Source organism: Pocillopora verrucosa, chromosome 1 (genome assembly GCF_036669915.1).
Source record: "Pocillopora verrucosa isolate sample1 chromosome 1, ASM3666991v2, whole genome shotgun sequence".
NCBI classification, from domain to species: domain Eukaryota; kingdom Metazoa; phylum Cnidaria; class Anthozoa; order Scleractinia; family Pocilloporidae; genus Pocillopora; species Pocillopora verrucosa.
In genome coordinates this window covers 3,844,496-3,865,695 of record NC_089312.1, presented here as the reverse complement: position 1 = coordinate 3,865,695, position 21,200 = coordinate 3,844,496, and the positions used below count along the sequence as shown (strand labels likewise).

General features: G+C 37.3%; 2 protein-coding genes across 2 annotated transcripts in view; one reads left to right on the top strand and one right to left on the bottom strand.

Moving 5' to 3' along the window:
* The window catches only part of LOC131800114 (TAF5-like RNA polymerase II p300/CBP-associated factor-associated factor 65 kDa subunit 5L), a 23,024-nt gene extending 15,228 nt beyond the window's left edge, over positions 1 to 7,796 (bottom strand). The window contains exons 1-3 of the mRNA XM_059117798.2: positions 6,916 to 7,796; positions 6,028 to 6,173; positions 5,328 to 5,465 (exon numbers count right to left, since the gene is read on the bottom strand). Of these exons, the coding sequence (XP_058973781.2) occupies positions 5,328 to 5,465; positions 6,028 to 6,173; positions 6,916 to 7,745 (1,114 nt within the window). The 5' untranslated portion in view covers positions 7,746 to 7,796. The remainder of the gene's footprint in view (positions 1 to 5,327; positions 5,466 to 6,027; positions 6,174 to 6,915) is intronic.
* On the top strand, positions 2,178 to 21,200 carry LOC131800150 (hexokinase-1). Its single transcript, XM_066160934.1, has 15 exons — positions 2,178 to 2,230; positions 8,900 to 9,005; positions 10,656 to 10,754; positions 11,283 to 11,810; positions 13,135 to 13,427; positions 14,164 to 14,319; positions 14,744 to 14,897; positions 15,163 to 15,354; positions 17,974 to 18,007; positions 18,221 to 18,330; positions 18,568 to 19,095; positions 19,344 to 19,636; positions 20,122 to 20,277; positions 20,460 to 20,616; positions 20,999 to 21,200. The coding sequence occupies exons 2-15, from the start codon at positions 8,946 to 8,948 to the stop codon at positions 21,194 to 21,196; spliced, it is 2,958 nt and encodes a 985-aa protein (XP_066017031.1). The 5' UTR covers positions 2,178 to 2,230; positions 8,900 to 8,945; the 3' UTR covers positions 21,197 to 21,200.

Genomic DNA, 21,200 nt, shown 5'->3' with positions numbered 1-21,200 from the left:
ATGGACGCTCCAACCACGTTTTCAGTTGTGGAAATATCAACGATTATATTTTTTCGATTTGAGGCGAAGGATCAAGCGATGTGAGGTCATTATGAATGATCCATTTTCATCACATTCACCAAACAGTAAAGTGTTCACCAAGTTTTGCCCATCCAATTGTCTTTCCTTTCTCGATGTAACATAAGACTTTTAAGATGCAGTAACGAAAGTGACCTCAAGGGCATTACCTAACGAAAAATATCTTTATGCTGTCCTACATAGGACACTTGCAATTTCCTAGTATTAGTCCAATAAAGAGTAATTTTTAAACATTTTGTGATTAGCGTGGGAAGAATTCTAAGTCCTTCACGAGGACTTGAAGGCCCAAACAGTTCAGATTTTTCTGGTGGATATTCTACTACAAGAGCTGCAGAAAACTCAATGGTGAGATAATTTAACCACTAAGTTTTAATGCGGCAAACGCCCTTCTAGTTGCAAGGATTATTTATGTCAAAAGCGTGCCATGTGCAGTGATGGAGTTCCTAGCGGTTTAGAAATTGTTATCGGCTGAATATACAAATATAATGACAATTAAATGATTTTCAATAAAATATACGTACAATTGTGTAATTTTGTGATGTTTTAGTGAAGATGACGGCAAGGTAAATATTGGAAAATGTAAAATAGACATACTGATCCATCGATCTTCGTACTACGCCTTTGTTTCCAGCCTTGTCCGATTGCCACAGACGTTGTGGTTTTCCAAAGGACCCTCAGATATAAACGAAGATATAGCAAGGTCTCATTCAAAGGCTCAATCTACCACTAGAAAAACCAAAAATTCCTCTCGACAAACTTCTTATCATGAACTAAAATATCGTTCCTGTTTGTTGCACTTGGCTAGCAACTTACCCAGACATGAAGGAAAGAATTCAAGGAATGTGGAAGATTTCTACGTACGATTAAGCTGAACACGTGGAAATCACAAGAGACAAGCAAATAGACAGATTCTGTTCAGGTGATATAGAATTCGTTAATTCCTTTGCGGGCAAAATCAATTAGAGAAGAGTTAATGTAGGACCTCGTTTGCCCTTTAAACCAATGCTAAAACTCATCGCTCCTCGTCAATTATTCGCTACGAAATTTTTTTTTTCGCCATGAAAAGATATATTTCTTAGCTATCTCCCCGTGAACTCCTTGTCAATATGAATCTTTTTTCAGTTTGGAGAGCAATTACTCAAAGACAGAGCGTCACATCACCTTAGAAATTTGCGCTGCTAAAAGACAATAACCTTCCCTTTCTGAGTTACCATTACCTTTGGCACAATCTACTATCAAATTCTAATTCTTCAGTCGAGGTAATCGATCAGAGGAAACATCATACGTTATCCACAGGTCTCCCAAGCTTTAGGGTGGTACAATGATTGCATAATAACAAAAATGGTGTCCACGCGATAAAAAAGGTGTTATGCGAGGTAAACAATTTTCATGCATTTTTTTAAACAATTTCTGCTTACTGAAAGACATTTGCCGAATCAAAACAAACTTCTTTTGATCTACGGTCTTCAGTGCAAAACGACTGGCACACTCACTGGAATCACCTTAATGCAATTGCGTCAAACTATAATAGATAAATAGCATTTTAACAGACGGATTAGCCATAGTTATCCACGAGAATCTCTTAGATTAAAGCCACTCTGGAAGTTATGCTACGTATGAGTTTAAACTTGAAGATACACATACGCATAAGACCAGGGGATGGGTGGGTGGGGAAAAGGACTTAGCGTAGTAACTTAGAGGAATGCCCGGCGTAGAGGTACAAATCTTCACACTTCTAAACTACACGTTCGATAAGCAAAATAATTGAGTCAATTAAGTAACAAATCTTTTTCTAACTGGTTGCATTTTGTAATGAGAAGAGAAAAACTGAGCGACTACACGTTTAAGTAACTTTCTGGAACACTTGAAAGGATCATCTGTTAAACCGATAAATAACTCTTACCACATTTTGCGTGGGCTTATATAATATACTCCTGTTGCCGGCGCGTGCAATATAGTTTAAATTATTATGCAACAGGATTTTCTGCTCCAAAGATTGGGAAATCTGTGCTTCTCCCGGGACCAACGCATGACTCAAAAAGGTCGCAGGTGAAAATATAAAAGCTGCAGACGGAAGAAACACTTATAATTATAACTATAAACATTGAGGCTAGTCGCAAAGGAGATAGGCGTTAAAATAGGCGGATAAAAGGTAAGATTTCCAAGAGAGTCTGTCGATGCTTAGTCTGCATCCACCAAATATGATAATTTTGTTTAGCGTTAAAAATAACATGAACTGCGAGATCGACCAAAACCATACACGCATATCAAGTGCCCTCGACGATTTGCATATTCTTGTCCAAATGGATCGATCCTAGATTGTTTGGAGGAGAGTCCATGATAATAATGGCTCGTTCGACGTCAGACATCGCGTCGATTCTTAAGTACGTTCGCTTCACTTGATCACAAGAGATGATGAGAGTGGACACTATTTTAGTTCTCCTTCGCACTGGGAACGGATGCTTTTGTTCGCGCCGTGAAATAAGAATTACGTGTATTTCTCTGGAAATTAGCTCACTTAAGCGAAACTCGCAACAGCTTTTAACATACACCTACATCTGCGAATTTTCACTAAGCAAAGCTCAGTATTATAGCAAAAGAACATCAAACTTTTGCCCGAACAAAAGTGCGATTAAAAGACAAACTTATAGTCTTGAAACAAGGGGTTAATTTTTTAAATCGGGAATTGGTCATTTAAATTTACCACAGAATTGCATGTGGGGATTTTAAAAGAAAACGTAAAGGCATTCATGAGAGGAAGCCAGTATGAAAATAAATTAGCGATTTACCTCTTCAAAACCAGAGAGAGAGAGACAGTTCTAAAATTTTGCGCAGCGTTTGAAGAAGTCATTTTAAAACGAGCAGGGAGAGTGGAAACTAGGTCTGGAACGCGTATGATTGCCGCCTATAGCCTGAAATAAAGTCAGTACTTAAAAAAAAGTTCCTCCGAATTTACCCTTCGGGACAAGGTCTCTTGCGCTTTCTGCTAAGAAAATGCGGGACGATTAACTGTAAAAGTTTCTGGATTATGAAACCCATAAATTAGAACGTGGCGAGATAATTGCCTGCTTTGAAATTTTTAAACTCCTTTCGTATGGGATCTGTCAGTTTAAGAGTATGAATGATAATGATGATAAAGCATTTGCATAGAATTTTTCCTAAGAAAAAGGAATAAATTCATGGACAAAGTTCAAAGTCGAGAGTTTGCACTCCTTGAAACTCCAAAGAAAACAAAACTCCGTCTGAGAAATTAAAAGCTCAGCCTTTTGAAAATCGAGGCTAACGAACGCGAAACTGAAGTCGAGTTATTGTTTACTTTATCAGCATTAATTAAGCACCTTAAATAGAAAACATTGTGAAAACCTTTTTTTGTTTATATAAACATCTATGTTATAAGTAAAAAAAAATAAAAGCCGGTATTAAATAACCATTCGATAAGGCCGGAACTAGGGATATGAGCGAACTGCGTTAAATCAAACAAAAAACCTCCGTCGACTACGGAAACCCTTAAGATCGGCTAAAATACCCAGTCCGCGTTCTTTGGCGCAATTTTTCGCAAGAAGATCAGCGAAACTCCTGAACTTTGACTTTCTCGCAGTGGTCAAGTTTTCTCAGTGTAAACGGATCCAAGTGGCGGGAACGGAAATTTTTTCATTAATCGCCATGAAAAGGGAATAAAAACACGATTCCAAGAGGTTTTGAGTTAAAATAATCTTTCAGTTCCAACCAAGAGGCATGATAAATTCTGAGAGGTCTGGGAGCATTCTGAGACATCAACTGTTCGAAGAATCCAGTTGAAAGCTATTTTTGACAATGATATTTTCCGCGAACATTTTTGGCGCACGGCCAGAATCTTAGCCAAAAACTGAAAGCAGAATTTTAACCGTAATGAATGAGGAGAGAATTCAACCGAATGAAACCACGATGACATAGTAAACAACAAAAAAATAATGCGAAGGTCTTTCTTGACGTAAAATCACGATAAACTATTGAATAAAACAACCTCTTTGCGTGAGTTTCTCAGTTCGGTCTAGCCCTAAAACTTGGCAAAAACCTATGAGAATTGTTTAAAAGAAAAATAACCTTTAAACAATGAAGGCAAAATTTATCGTTAAAAACAATCAGTATCAAGGTATGCGTAACGAAAAATAAAACAATTGTTTTTTCACTCCTGGATAGTGTCGAAACCTAAAGTAACACTGACATTGACTGAAAATAAAAAAACAAACAAAAACTGTCAAACCAGTTGCATCCAAGGTGAACAACGTCCAATCGATTTTATTTTCCGTGGTGACAAAAAAAGGGAAGGTGCCGGCGTAAATAGGAAACTCACCATCTGAAGGAAGTATTTAAAAGCAAAATAGACCGTAACCAGGTTTACTTCGCAATACCCAACTTCACCGTCAACGCCCGCTTTCAAAGTGCGGACAGGTGAATTTATGAAAAAAAATATCCACAAATTACCGAAATCAAAACATCACTCATATGAAGACCTTGGTATCGACGAAGCAAGGGGTGAATTTTAGAGCCGCTGAGGACATTTTTTAAGAATCAATGCCTTATTTTGACGAGTTCAGTTTATCCATAGGCGAAAGGACATTTACGAAAGCTAAAGATAAGACACATCAGCTTTATCCTAATACCCTCGCTCTTTGATATCTGTGGGCAAAGTTTTCTTCCCTGGGGAGTTTTTAGAAGTCCCGCTAAGAGTTGCTTGTCCGATCAGTATTACATAATGCACGAGATCTCCACAGAGTGCACGTGCGGCGCGTGCTGAACAATTTTCCTGTTTGACCGCTTACAATCCAGTTTCTGCAAGCTGAAATTGTACCTTTTCAAAAAGAAACGAGGAAAACTGTTCTACACTTTTTGTTAAATATTCTTCGTCTCTGTTTTTGCCAAGAGGGAATCCGTTCTATAAATAACCTTGTTATTACTAAAAATCCTGTTGACTGTTTGAGGTATTTTAAAACTGAATTACGTTCATAATACAAAAAGAGGATTTTCTCTTTCTTGATCTGTTTCTTATTCAGTCGTAGTATTTATAAGTCTACATCGTTAATTTAATCGTTTTATAGAAACTTTCGTTTCTTGATATTATCATCAGATAATCACCATATTAGCGTGTTCGTTTCAAAGGAGATGTCGTTTAGCTGATTTCGTCAGATATGTCGGCTTTGTGATCTGATAATTTCACCTTGGTGTAACCACCCAAAAATAAAATTATGTTATGTTAATTTTAAACTCACCAGTTGTATCCTCTGATGCTGACAATAATACAGAACTGTCTGGTGAGAACTGCGTGGCATACACTGGGCCACTGTGACCATGTAGAGAAACACTCTCACAGGACACAGTTTCCAGTTTTGGTGTGCATGGAAGAAAATCTAGATATACAAAGCAAAATTATATATGGAAAATGGATTTGACTGTAAGGAAACTGTTGTGCTTCATCAACAGAAAAGAGAGTGACAAGAATCCAGTTTCTACCAACAGTATCTGCCCTGAATCAAACATTAAGGTCATGAGAATGAAAGAAATGATTGAAAAATCAAGATACTTTTGATTGTTAGACAAATTCTCCTTGTATGTAACATGGGAAATGTATAAAGAACAGTATGGAGAATATGCATCCTGAAGATAGCATGTAAAGGGTTAGAGGTGTTCCTCCCTTGGGGGTAAACTCCTGCACTTTGTGAAGTTTCCTTAACAATTTACTGATTTGCACATTCTCATCAGTGAGATTTCTTGTGAGACTGAGACATCTAACAGAAATACAAAACATGAAGTCACAGGAAAACGGCTCAAATGCAGACTTCTTGGTGTCGCATTCAACCTGCTACCCAGAGCATATCCAAAAGATGATACCAAAACTGCCTACAAATTACAAAATTCAAATTAGTTCGAAAAAGCGTGTTGTGCTGTTAGATTACAGACACCCATTCATACCTGGTGCTAGTTGTACTTTAGAAATTTCTGGTTTACTCTTTGATCGCACAAGTTTCTTTGGTGTCAAACTCCACAGAAGAATTGAGGAATCTTCAAAGCCACCACAAATAAGACCAGCATCTTTAGAAATAGCAGCAGAGCTTAATCTTTGGAACAAAAAAAAAAAGCATAAGGAAAAACAAAATTCAAAAAGATATTTTGCACATTTTTTTTTCATGAAAAATTCTAATATTTGAAATCAAATTATGGTATATTTGAGATAGTTATTATCATACTATCAACATTTGTTAAATCCTTTCACTGCTAGGAGAGACCAAAAAATCATTTCTCCTTGCAATTTCACCACAATATTAGGCTAATTTGAGGTGGGAATTTAGCAAAAATATTATTGAAAGGGAAATTGCCTGATTCAACACAAAATTTTATATCTAACATTATAAGAAATGTATGACAGAATGCAAGATTTAGTGATTTGTGGAGATGGGAATGAAAAGGCTGAAGCAAGTGGAAAACAAACACATAAAAATCCTTGATCAACAGGGAATGAAATTTGTCAGATATGTGGTTTTTGATGAGTCACCCCTGCTCATGATCATCACTTTTATCATCACTTTTATCATCACTATCCTCACTACAGTTATGCAACACTGGAACTGCACAACTTTCATTTTGCTTTGAAGGGAGGACTCAGGAAAGGGGAGAGAGGACTTACAACAGGCTAAAATCTTGAATACAAGTAGCAGTAACTTTAAATTGCTAGAGAAACTGGAGAATCCCTGGGGTGTCCCCCTAGGGGGAGAATCCCCAGGGTTTACCCCTTATGAAAAAATCTGCAGGGTTGCTGCCCAGGGGAGAGTCATTGATTGACTTTTCACATGTAATTCTTACCCTTGGTAAGCATTCACAAAAGAGTGGAAACAAACTGGGGGTAGACAAGCAGGTCCATTTCTGATATGGCCGATGCTTTCTTTTAAAGCTACCAGGCTCTCGTTTTCTTTTTCTGAGCTAGATTTCGCTTGTTTACCGCCTCTTGTGGCTCTGTAACTTGACACTGGTGCCTCTGTTTCATCCGTTTCCATTTCATCGCTGGTTTGCTTCTGTCCTGGTTTACTATGCGATATCTCAATGCTAAAGTGTTTGTTCAACAGATGAAGTAATAGCACGTGATCGCCACTTCTCAGAAATTGGACGAAATAAGTAAATACTTTGTTACTTAGTTTGACGACGTATTTACTCCGTCTAAAATTGGACGCTGTATCGCTGGATTTTAAACGTTCTAAGTCCGTTATCGCTTGTAAATGTTGGATTTCTTCTTTGTGCTCGATTGGAAAATCGCCACTGTGCTTTGTGAAAAGTTCTTGAGCAGGAATCGATTGTCCCTTCGCAACAAGATCCAAATAGATGTTGGCAAACATCGGGAACAAAAATTTGGAAAGTTCCACTCTGTAAGCCGGGTTTGTACCCGTTATGAACGATTTCAGACTGGAGAATTGTTCATTCACCATAGCTGGGTCTGAACTGTTGATTGCAAATGAGAATACATTAGGAATGCCACTCTCGTTACAAACCGTCCTCTTGCAAGCCATGTCCTCCATTTTGTGTTCCACTGAGAAGTCCTTCATAGAACTTTCACTCTCCGTGTACTTTCGCTGCTTTAAAAAGCTTGTGATTACATTGGATACCTGTTCGTTCATCTGATTCTTTTCATTTACGCTCATATTTTGTTTCAATCGTGCTTGTGTAGTTCTTTGACTTATTCAACGGCATGATCCACCATTTTGTGAGAAAATTAACCGCTGGCTACTATATGAGCCGACACTATTTGCAAGCTCACGCCATTTTGTATGAAAGCGTCACGCAGTGATAAAGAGGTTACCTGGTTTTCACTTGGCTTAAAAAAAAAGCCTTGCAAGTGATTATCTTGTGAGATGATGTTCAGATATCATCATGGGGGCTGCTTAGCGTTGTTCATATGAAATGCCATAATTTTTGGAAACAACTTTGGGAACTTCAATCGTAGACTAGCATTGAAAGGTCGAAGAAGTGTACGGTATGATACTTTCTCCCACGGTATCGGTTTTTTAAGGATCTAAAAAAAGACACCTGTGGGACACCTGAGGATTACTGTAAACGTCAAAACATCATACAGCTTAAATTATCATAAAGATCAAATTTAAAATTATCATTTGTTATATTATAAATTTTCTATTACAAAATTAAGGAGGCAAAAATAGATTCAAAAACGGCAGAGTAGCAAAGGGTACAAAGTGGTAGTGTCACTGTCGATTTTCCTTTATCGTTGGGGTCGTTCCAATTTGGTACTCTTATTTCTTTCAGAGTGAAATGCCACATCGCTGCCAACAGTCTAAAACGAAAAATTCAACGCTATCAAACGTTAATGCTCCCATGTCTTTTAATTTGGTTATGTTTATTCGGACAGTTCACTCTAAGCAAAATCCTTCCAGCATAGGTCCACGATTTTTACACCTGCACTCTACTGTCATTATGCAACATTATAGATATTATTATTTTTTTAAGGGAAAAGGTTGCATTTAGAAACCCACAAATGACCTAGACGCTTGAAAAAGTAGCTGACCTCTCCTTAGTTGTGCGTTGTCTCCGGTGTGGTTTTTTGTGTCAATACACCCTTTTCTGTATGTATCCAGATGTATCGGAAGGATATATTGCACCTCGGAAAAAGCGAAGGCGCTAGAACTAGCCTGCTTCATCATGAATCGGCCCCAAAACCACACCAGAGACAAAAACAAAAACAAACAAACAAACAAAAAACTCGCACCTCTACGTCGAGGTAAGTATTTGCTTTTTGATCCCAAATATTTTTCAATTTCTTGATACAAATGTTCACTTGCAGAAATCCTCAACTTTGAACTGTTACATAATGAGGTCAATGAGTAAAGATGTATCCGTGTAGCGAGCCTGGGCTATCTAAAGCTTTTTGTCTGGTCAACAAAAATGTGGTAAATACATCTTATATTTTTAATATTTTTCTAAAAGTTGTTGAAAAAAAAAAATCAATGAAAATCTTGTCACGAAACTGCAACCTTGCGACGTTAAAGTTCCAAAGGTCAAGGTTCTCCTTACCTCCCTCCCCGAAGGGTAATATTCCGAATTTTTGGGTGTCGTTCTACCCGATTGGCCGAATACGTTGTCGGATTTCCGCGAAAAATCTCGAGTGACTGAGTCAAAGTTTCACATGCCTGAATCAGTTTGTTTACGTCAAAGTTATTTTTTCGTCTCATAATGCTGAAAGTCTTTGTAGGGATGTTTTTTGTATAACGTACGGATTTTAAGAAACTGTTTCCACGCTTCTACGAAACGAATGCTAAGTCACACATGTATTCGTAATCGATCAAGTTCTCGTACACTCCGAACACAGAAACCGAGAACTTTCGAACATTTCCGAAAGTACTCCAAGGGTAAGTGATTACGTAAAGAGCGGCTGAAGGGCGTCTTTCTGCGGGGAAATCAATTTCGCGTCGATTTAAGTACTGTATTAGGTTACGCTTGAGGCCTCTTTCGATCGCCTAGAATAACATCAACGCCGATTTCACATAGCTATTGCGACACCTAGAGAAGTAGTATCTAAGCTGTTCGCACCGTTTACAACGCTTATTACCAATTCGACTCTAAATACTGAGCTCTCAAAGGCCAAAGTGTAAAGAGTTATCTATATCCACAAGATTCCAATCAACTCAGGTAATTTGTTGACCAATTGCTATATTGAAGTCCTCGAGCGTCAATGTCACTGCCTTTCTGTTGTTTGAAGTTCTAAAGCGGTAATTGCCACCACATGCGTCAAACGAAAGTGGCTTCGGTCGATCATCCCAGGTGGCTAAAATATATTGTGTCTGCGCGTAGACTTCTCTTCCGTCTGGGTGCCCTGGAAAGCGCTTATCACCTATCACGATTTTATTTATAACTTATGCAATCACGGCAGCGCATCGATACTATTCTCATCCGGGTGCGGTAAACGAGAAAAAATCATTTGCCAATTTTTGGCCATTTATTGTAAGCTTATTATTTTGCATAATTGTAATCCTGTTTTATGCATATTTGATGTTATTGGTGATGAATAATCATGGTAGTTCTTAATTCCAATTCCCGTTGAGATGTTGATACAGTTGCAATGATCTTTCTACTACTCTGAGCCAAGTTAACAAGTTTGTATCTAGAAAGAAAACATTTAGTTGTCGAGCTAGGAGTGTGATATGGGTAATACTGGTAAGGGGATAAATTTTGATCAGTTGGGCTTTCTTGGGTGTTCGTACCAACCCAGAGCTATTTTACCTTCAATGTAACATTGTCTTTATTGGCACAATGCATCATTGATTGTTGTTAGAAATTACCCCATGTAAACAGTGTAACAAGAAGGCAAACTTGGAGCTCTGTGGTTGAATTAAGGAAGATGTTAGTAGTTATTTGTCTGAAGAGTCAGACAGAAAACTAAACTCCGATTCACTTTTGACGGTTTCATGATTCAAAGGGGGTAGCCCTCCCTTCCCAGGTTTTTAGGGTGGTTGTTCCACTGTCTGTTAGTTAAATTTTAGCTATTTTTCCTATTTTTACATATCAATCCTAACATCAAATTCTGTTTTTTATTCTTGCAGATTTTGTCCCCTTTATTATCAGGCAACATGTTTTCAGCTATTCCTTTTGCAAAGTCATTATTTGAGACTTTGTCTCAAGCTCTCACAGGAAGAGATGAGGTGTGTAACCATGACTTTGTGCTATCAATTCAGCTGTAGAATACACCTCTATAGGAGTAGATTGGACATACTTTGTACTAGTCGATTATTTTTTCCTTGAGTATTGTTTAACCCCAAGAATTTGACCTGCCCTGGTACATCTTATTTCTCCTTACAACTTCACCTAAGATTCAAGCATTCGGGTTAAAAGAAGAAAGGAAATGATCATCAAGCTTGTGATTGTTAAACATATTCTCCTTGCGAGTATCATAGGAAGTGTATGGCGGATAGTTTCAAGAGTATGCATACTGATGTTAAAATATAGAGGGTTAATTCTTGCTGCCAGCACTCAATTTTCAGGTCATTTAGAAGCAGCTGGGAATCCCCTGAGATGTTTCAGGTCATTGATAAATAGAACCAAACAATTAAGTTAGATGTTACTAAAAGACAATTATTAGTGACTTTCAGTGTAGAACATCCAATCTTAAATAATAATCAAAAAATCAAATTATAAATTAAACTTTTGTCAATTTGTTTCATTCATCACAGGTGCTAGAGGTTTTGGGTGCATTTGACCTGTCCAATGAATCACTACAGGAAATCATGAGTCTTCTTATTGGTGACTTTCAAAAAGGGCTCTCTGCTGATGAAAGTGAGCGAGCAGAAAGCCCAATTAAAATGCTTCCTACATATGTAAGGGCCATTCCTGATGGCTCCGAAGAAGGTGACTTTCTAGCCTTGGATCTAGGTGGAACAAACTTCAGAGTTCTTAAGATTTCACTTGAAGATGGCAAAGTCAATATGGAAAGTGAAATATATCCTTTGGCCCAAAATCTGATGACCAGTGATGCAAATACTCTGTTTGACTACATCGCTGGCTGTATATTACTCTTTGTGAAGAAAAACAAAATAAGTGAAAAGTCGCTGCCATTGGGGTTCACATTTTCATTTCCTGTAAAGCAGTTATCACTGACATCTGGCCTGTTGATAAGATGGACAAAGGGTTTCAGTGTTGACGGAGTGGAGAATGAAGATGTTGTCAAATTGCTGCATGAAGCACTTATAAGGAATGGAGTGGTGAGTTTTATAGCTATAATTCTAAGTTAGGGCCTTTCCGCACTAGCAAACAAACTAGAATTGTCCCAACAAAATCAAAGGACAATTTTTGTTTCATCTGTTGCATTTGTATTAAAAATTTGAAAGCCATGAAATTCTGTCAGCACCTGATCTGCTCGTAAGACCAGCCAGCTTAGTTGCTGAAGGGATTTATCCTATGTCATTGTAAAATTTTAGAATCCCCAAGTTTTGCAGCAAAATACAATTTTTGCCTTTCCAGTAAACTGATTTCAGTTCAATTACACACTTGTCATAGCTTATATGTTAAATGATTGACAAGCTTATCAGAGTTTGTTTATTTAGTCGATTTTGCCAAATTTTTACCCTGGACAAATTTTGTTGGTGGTGCATTTGAAGATTTGTCCACTACAGTCAAAATTTTGTTAAGTCAGGGCAAACCATCCACATTTGTAAAATGTTGGTGATGACTGAAAATTTGTCTAAATAAACAACTTTGTTGCTAGTATGGAAAGGCCCTTAAAATCAATTTCTAGAGAATTAATTAATGGAATTATTATTGTAGTGGATTAGGCAAATTTTGATTGTGATGAGAAAGCTCCTAAAAATTTCAGGATTTGGAAATACAACATTGTGATTTTGGTACAATGCTCAAACTTTCTGAGTTGTAAAGCCTCTAATGTGAGGCTTAGCAAGACATTTTGAAGACTTTTATATTCTCGCAAGTTTAATAATATTACAGTCCAACCTCAATTATCCGGACCTTGATTATCTGTGTTTTTTTTTTTAATTTTCTGGAGTTACATCTATGGTGCCATCAATTTAAATGTATTAATTACTCACATTCAAGAATTGCAACACCTTTTTTTTTTCCATCAAACAAAACACATGCACTCAAACTCCCATTGGGACTGAATTTGTTCCACTTTCCAAAGCTGTTGAATTAACATGGATGGGAAGACTAAACATTTTTGATGCTGTTAAGTTCATGCACCCTCAAAGAATGATGAAGTTAACAATGTACACACTCTATAGCAGCTTGAAAGATATGTTTGATAAAAAATTCATATGTTTGATTAATTTGACTCTCAATAATTGATAATTATTATCCAGACTTTTCAGACCAGTCCCCATGAGTCTGGATAAGTAAGGCTTGACTGTACCAACAGATCAGCTGAGAGCTCTTTTTTACATGTAACTGCACATCTTTCTGCTCTCAAAAACTTTTTAGGGAATGGAAGGTCAAGATTGCAGACAGCTTTTAATGTTTTTTAAATTTTATTTTTAATATAGGATTTTTTCATTTTTAAATTGTGCTGTTTTGTAGAGTGCTAGTGTGGATGTGGTGGCTCTGGTCAATGACACCACAGGTACAATGATGTCCTGTGCATTTGAGAATCCATCAGTCAGTGCTGGGTTAATCTTGGGCACTGGAACCAATGCTTGCTACATGGAGAACCTTGATAATGTTCCTAAGTGGGACGGAGATAGAGATGAACCACGACAGGTGATTATTAACACAGAATGGGGTGCATTTGGTGATAACGGAAGCTGGAATCACCTCCGAACAAAGTATGATGAACAGGTTGACAAGGATTCCCTGAATCCCGGAATGCAATTGTAAGTGAAATCTGAGTTGTTGAACTAGGCGAGCCAATCACCATGAGTAAATGATTTGAAAAGATATCGATAAATCAGGAAATAATTTATATTATGATTTGACCCATAAGGCCCTGCACACCCAATCCCATTGAAAGTTATCGTAGTGAAAGCTTACATGTGTACAGTTGGATGTTTCGATAAAGTCAGTCAGGAGAAAGCCATCCAGCCATGCACTTGAACGATAGTAGCATTTTCTAAGTGCATATTAAATAGAACTTGTGAAATTCAACTTGGCATAAAACAGATGTGAAAAGAAGTCATACATCTTAGTGAATTACAAGTTTCTTGTTCAGACTCAAAGAAAAAAAAGGAAAAGTTTTTACTGTTTAAAACATTTTTCAAAATTTGCAACAATTAGTTGTTCATATCACAAGATGCGATAAAATGCGTATTGAATGAGTTTGGTGGGGCCAAATGGGGAAATATTTGGCTCTTGTTCAAGATGCATAGACCTTGTGCTACTCTCCCCCTCAGTGGATAAGTACATATTATCGTAAATGATTGATGTCCCATTGAGTGACCATACATTGTTCTGGACATAGAGGTCCTGTCCTATATAACTGCAGTGTTATATAGAATACTTTCATTATAATTGGGGTTTTTTAAAGTAGGATTGCATTGCATAGTCATATGATTCTCTGAAAATATTTTTGATAGCTTGTAGTGAATTCTCTTTATTTAAATTTCCCATCAGATTTGAGAAGATGATTTCTGGAATGTATCTGGGTGAACTTTGCCGAATTGTTTGCATGGACTTGGCTGACAAGAAACTGCTGTTCAAAGGACAAGCCAGTGACAAATTCAAGACCAAAAACAGCTTCCTTACCAAGTTTGTGTCTGATGTTGAAAGGTAAACACAGAAAATATGTGACAGATGAAGTGTACCAAATATAATGTTATCATGTTCTTGCAAGGGCACAACTTGGGGAGATCCTGAGGTGCCTGTGACACCTTCCTTCCCTCCCCTCCCTCCCCCCCCCCACACCTTTGTAAGTTTTTTTTTTTTTTTTTTTCAAGTAAAACACAGCATGGAAGTCAACATGACAACCTGATGAAAACACAGTATGACACCCACCCCAACTGATAAATCCTGGTTACGTCCCTGTATTGTCTGTTTTTCAGTGTGACTTGGATAGGTGATGGGGGGGGGGGGGGGGGGTTTAAGCCACTTGCACTTTTTCATCAAGATTTCAGGCAGTTATTCAGAAAGACCTCAGTAGTTTCCCATGTGGCCAAAGGAGTGATCCTCGTTATTTATCAATTTTTTTTGACAGTCATCAAAGGCACAAGATAGATGAGGTTCTGAAAGAAATGGGAGTGGAGAAACAAACTTCAGAGTCAGATATTGAGGTTTTGCAGCGAGTTTGTGCTGCAGTCTCTATAAGAGCCGCGAGACTGGCTGCAGCAGGGATTGCTTCAATTGCCAAGGTGTGTATTGTAAATTTGTAATTCTCTATCTTTTTTTTCTCTATTAGTGGAGCTCGCAGAGCGTAGCCCCATAATTATACAAAATAGTAGTAACCCATCAAGCCGAAAAAATTTGGATGTACAACTGTATGACCATACAAGGTGCTACTTTTGCACTCCACAGAGTCTATGTGGCTCAGTGGTAGAGCATTGGAGCACACAATCTGAAGGTGGCATTCATGGCATTGTTTAATTCTGACTGATTTTATCTTGTTTTTATGTACAGAAAACAGGAAACTACACGACTACAATTGCTGTCGATGGAAGCCTCTTTAAAAAACACCCACAGTTCAAACGTTACATGCAAGAGACTCTGTCTGAAATTTTGCCACAAAGCAACATCACCTTGATGTTATCTGAAGATGGTTCAGGCAAAGGAGCAGCTCTCATAGCTGCAGTTGCATCAAAATCAGAAAAACACTGAGCCTTTCATCAGCTGAGTGGCATTAATAATTATTTAATATTTCTATTGCAATAATCAAATTTTGCCATAGAATAGCTAGTAACAAGGACCTTAAATCTAGAACAACACTACGACAAGTATTTCGTGAGACAAAAGTTTCATGAACAGACAAAAGCTCTTTCAAACCCATGTTGTTCTGGTTCAAATTTATCCTTGGTTTAAATTCAATTCAACTTATTTTCAAGTTGTGTTATTGAATGTTAAATAAATGAGTGTTAAACAAAGACTTTGAACCATGGATGAAATTGAACAATAACAAGTACAATATAATTGAGTCAGGTATTTTTTTCTTTTTCTTTTTTTTTTTTTTTGCAATCTTTGCCTTACTAATTTGCACACACAAAAACATATTTTGGAATTATTTTTAAATTTTTTTTTTTTAGAGGTATTTACTGTTTTTTTTAATTCTGACAAGGTGAACACTGACTGCAAATTTCTTTTGTGCACTTGCTAACAGTGATTACAGTAGTTGCTGGTTAAAGGAATTCCAGTTCATCTTGTATTTAATTTTCCATTTTGGCCCAGGAAATTAGAAATCAGGAATGAAATAATAGCTCCAGATAGAATGTTTTTTTGGATTGGTTGTTTTTTTCTTTGTCAGAAGAATTGATCTGGGAAGTGTTAGGACAGAAAACTCTGAGCTTAATTGTGTTAGTATCACTGAGTAGGGTCAAAATAAAGAGGAAACATGCATCTTGCCTCCAGTATTATTTTCTGCTTTAGAAAGAGAAACCATCCAGTCACTACAAAAAATTAGCAATGAGACGCGTGAAACTTCTATTTTTAACCTTTTAACTCCCATGAGTGACCAAGACAGAATTTCTCCTTACAATATCAAAACAATATCAAGCATACAAGTTATAAGAATAAGAAAAATATCAGTTTGGAGATTATAAGACGATCCAGTACTAAATCCTCCAAACTAACATCACAAGAACTGTATGGGAGATAGTAAGGAGAATTGCTAATGAGATCTTGAGAGTTTAAGGGTTAATGTGAATAGATTGGTAGGTTTGTCTTCCATAACTAGTGTGATAGCCTTACTTTGATTTTGAATTGTTTTTGTGGTTGATATGATTTTGGTTGTTTGTTTGTTTGTTTGTTTGTTTGCTAACAAGTCATCGGAAGAGAGCTTATTTCTTTATAGTTTGACTTGTACAGGAAACATGCTTTGTATCTTAGTCAGAGGAATTGACCAGGCAGGGGAAATCCTCTAGACAGTAGGGTTTGATCTGAGGAGTGTTTTATGTTTTTGTTGCGTAGGGATTTAGTTAGAAGCTGTAAGAAAAAAGAGGTCAGTCATGTCACAGTCACTCTCCTTTTTGTTAAACCTTTTACTCCCAATATCTCATTTTTTAAATTCTCCTTACTGTCTGCTATTCATTTGTTATGATCAACTAGCAATCCCCTGATTGATATTTTTCTTTATTCTCATCACTCGCCTGCTTGAAATTTTCATCATCATACAAAAAAGTGTAAATAATAAAAACTAAATAGTTGGTCTCATCTTTGTGTAGCAATTATTACATAGTAGTTTGATAATTTTTTTTTTTGGTTTATTTGTTATTTGTTTGACTTCAAGATACTCATAGGTGACATTATCATTCACTATTCGTTCTTAATACTTAAAACTGCATCTGCAGAACAACGCCCCCTCAAGATATACCCAAAAGGCTGCAATATTTATCAAAACTGCTGGAGTTTTGTACAGCACAGAATGAACCTGGTGTACATTTTTAAGAAATAAACGTGGTTTGAAAAAAACAATTCGAAAGTGTCGTTTTTTGCCGTTGCTATTGTTTTGTATTTTTACGTTAGATGCCACAGGCAGACCACGTTTAAAATTACAGTCGAATTATTTCATCTGGTAATAAGCCACGTGCTTGTGCTTCTCACGGAAGTTAAGCGCTATTGGCCAGGGTTAGTACTTGGATGGGTGACCGCACATAATACTCCATGTTGTTGAGTTTTCTTCTCTTGTCGTCATTTTTCGATTTCATTCCTGTTCTAAGGGAAGCTTGCGTGACGGGTCTGCTTAAGAGGCTGGTACTAAGTCAATATTGATTCATCATTTCCACATATATCCAGAGTGAGTGTAGGGAACGACCAAAGCCTCCTAGCGTATTGTTTAAAAAAACAAAGAGGATTAGAACATTTAAAATAAAGATGAAAGATAAAGATTAATCGGACGTAGTTTGGCTTACTCGAATTCGTCGAAGCGTCGTTTGAAATAATTATCATCGCTAATTTTTGTTTTATTTCGGTCAGTTGTGTGGAAATCTGTGGAAACTGACCTTATGTTCTTAATTTCTATCTAATCGTCACGCCTCAGTGGTAGCCTATGTGATTTTACCATTGTGAAGTGGTTTAAAGGCCCCTAAAATCCCCTCCTTTCCCCTCCCCACTCCTGGCCTCACCCACTTTAAGATTGATAACGAGGTCACTACTTACTTCCGTCACATCGATAACTTTCTTTCGGTTTTACTTCAGCTAACGAGGGTTAAATGTTTGTTGCACAAATTGTATAGACGATCGGGTTTCCAACGAAGCTTTGGAGGAGCAATGTTACTTTAACTAATACATATTCATGCGTTTTTAAAGTTATCAAGTAAGTTCATTAACTTACATTTGCCAAAACGCACTTCCTCTATCTGGTCCAAAGTCGACGACAGCAGAACAGCTCGGAGGCACGGCAGTTCCTTTATTTTTTTTTTTACTTCCTTTTCTTTCCTTTTTTCTTTAATCCACTAATATTCCGAATTCTTCAATTTCTGAAGGCTTCACTTTTAATTTATAAGATATTCAAATGCCTTTTTTGCAGATTTAAAGAGTCTCACAGAATCTGTGAAAGTTGAGAACATGTTTGCAGCCACATCTTTCGCACAATTAGTCTGTGAATCTCTGACGAGGGCTTTCACGAAAAGAGACGAGGTAATAGGAAAGCTTTTTTTTTCATATGTACAGAACACCGGTCTAAATCAATTTCAGCATCAAAAAGGGCGATCAGCAAACTGAAGGGCGAACAGGCGAACAGACTACACAAACAGTTAAAATTAATTTGAGACTGAGTACACCTCCTTAATCAATCTAAACAGTTTTAATGTAACTTACCAGCTTCAAGATGTGTGTGTACAGAAATAACTTGAGCTGTTTTTTTTTTTTACGCAGGTATCAGATGTTTTAGGGGCGTTTGACTTGTCGAGGGAAGCCATCCTGGAAATCACCAATAGATTATGGAAAGACTTTGATAGAGGCCTCTCTGCAGATGAAAACGAACGAGCGAACAGCCCGGTCAAAATGCTTCCAACTTTTGTGAGGAAGATACCTGATGGTTCTGAATCTGGCAACTTCCTTGCAGTGGATCTTGGTGGAACAAAGTTCAGGGTGCTATCAATCTCCATACAAAATGGCGAAATTAAAGACAAAATTGAATTCCCGCCTCTTGACCAGACAATAAAAACTAGTGATGCTGAAACGTTTTTCAATTACATCGCTCACCATATTTCTCTCTTTGTCAAGAAACATGAGCTAAATGATCAATTGCTGCCACTTGGGTTTACATTTTCTTTTCCAGTGAAGCAATCATCACTCTCGTCGGGGTTTTTGACTCGATGGACAAAGGGATTTACTGCTTCTGGGGTAGTAAATGAAGATGTTGTCAAACTACTTAAGGAGGCACTTGGAAGAGAGGGGATGGTGAGTTTATTAATTTGGAGAATATGAAAACTACTTTGACTTGTCTAGTGATCATGGAATTTTTCGACATGGATGGATATATTTCACACATTTTCAGTTCTTCATGGGGTTTCAACTAGTCATATACAGAATTTAGTGAGAGGAAAAAAAATAGGGAAGGAATGTTAAGGACTCTAGGAGAACAGCATGAATTTAACATGGTTTTGAACAATAAGTAAAGAAAAATTATAATCTCTGTTATTCCACAGGGTTCTAATGTGGAAGTGTTAGCCATTGTCAATGACACCACAGGTACAATGATGTCCTGTGCATTTAAAAATCCATCAGTCAGCGCTGGGTTAATCTTAGGAACTGGAACCAATGTTTGCTACATGGAGCACCTTGATAATGTCCCTAAATGGGACGGAGATAGAGATGAACCACGACAGGTGATTATTAACACAGAATGGGGTGCATTTGGTGATAATGGAAGCTTGAATCATGTTCGGACAAAGTATGATGAACAGGTCGACAAGAATTCCCTGAATCCTGGAATGCAATTGTAAGTGAAATCCAAGTTGTTACTTTTTGGTGAAAAAATGGCTCCCTAAATCATCTTCTCACAGAGTATGATAAAAACTCACTGGAGAATCCAGTAACTCTCATAAACAGCTGTAAGTTATTTGTGCATATAATGAAAAATGCATCTTAATCCTTAAGGGGGGAGAACAGGGCACTTTCTAGTAATTTGCTCATGGGGATTTGCTGTTGAATGGGGTTACATTTTCACAACTAAATTGACTTTAATGGGGTTGCATTTTCAAGTTACTAGAATAGGGTTGCACATTTTTGCTTGGGGTAAGAAATTCTGATAAGCTGGGATTTGAAAATGGGATGGTTTGCAGATAAAAAGTTGTTACTCTACTACCAAAAGTGATTTAAAGGGGTCTATAATTGGCCTCAGAATTGACTATAAAGGGATCTGGGATCAGGGTTCTAAGAAACCTCCATGTTGGAAATCTGTGCAATTTTTTCCTTCTTTTTCAGATTTGAGAAGATGATTTCTGGAATGTACCTTGGTGAACTTGTCCGCATTGTTTGCATGGACTTGGTTGACAAAAAACTGCTGTTCAAGGGACAAGTCAGTGAAAAATTCAGGACTAAAGACAGCTTCCCTGCTGAGTTTGTGTCTTGGGTTGAAAGGTATTTGACTAGGGGACCTGTCATTATTTATTACTGCCCCCCCCTCCCTCCCCCGTAGATATGAATCATGATTGGTCCCCAAGAGCAGAGCAAACAATTAGAGCACTGTAATCGTCATAAATAAATGCTTAATCATATTCCTCAGGACAAATGAAAAACAATTATATATCTTTCTCTAACAGTGGGGAAAAGCACCAGATAGATGAGGTTCTAAGAGATATGAAAATGGACAATGAACAAGCAACAGGATCTGATATTGAGATTTTGCAGCGAGTATGTGCTGCAGTTTCCATAAGAGCTGCCAGACTGGCTGCAGCAGGGGTTGCTACAATTGTCAAGGTGTGTATAGTATAATTGTAAGAAATGTCATTTTCCTTCTTGGCTCTTGGAATGAAAATTACAGTTATAAATTCAAATTTTAGTAGATTTTCAGTTTAATCTTTTTCAGTCTAAGATTTTTGGCTCCCTCTTTAATCAGCTACTATAATTTCATTCCTCCTGAGTAATTAATGTGAAACTCAAAAGACCATAAGCACTGGAGATAGTTTTGAAATGTCAGTTTGTTGAGAAGGCAAAACCAATTAGAAGTGAGATTCTAACAGAAACAGCACTTTAGGCATGAGGGTGTCTGTTCATCCTGATACTCATTTTGATTTCTGTTTTTGTTATGACATTCTTACATTTTAACAGAATGATTTGAATTCATTATTTTTGTAATCAGAAAACAGGGAAGTACACAACTACAATTGCCGTTGATGGAAGCCTCTTCAAAAATCACCCACAATTCAAACGCTATATGCAAGAGACTCTCAGAGAAATTTTACCCCAAGCTAACATAACCCTGATGTTATCTAAGGATGGTTCAGGCAGAGGAGCTGCCCTCATTGCAGCAGTTGCTCAAAGAATGTATAGCACTTGAGCTC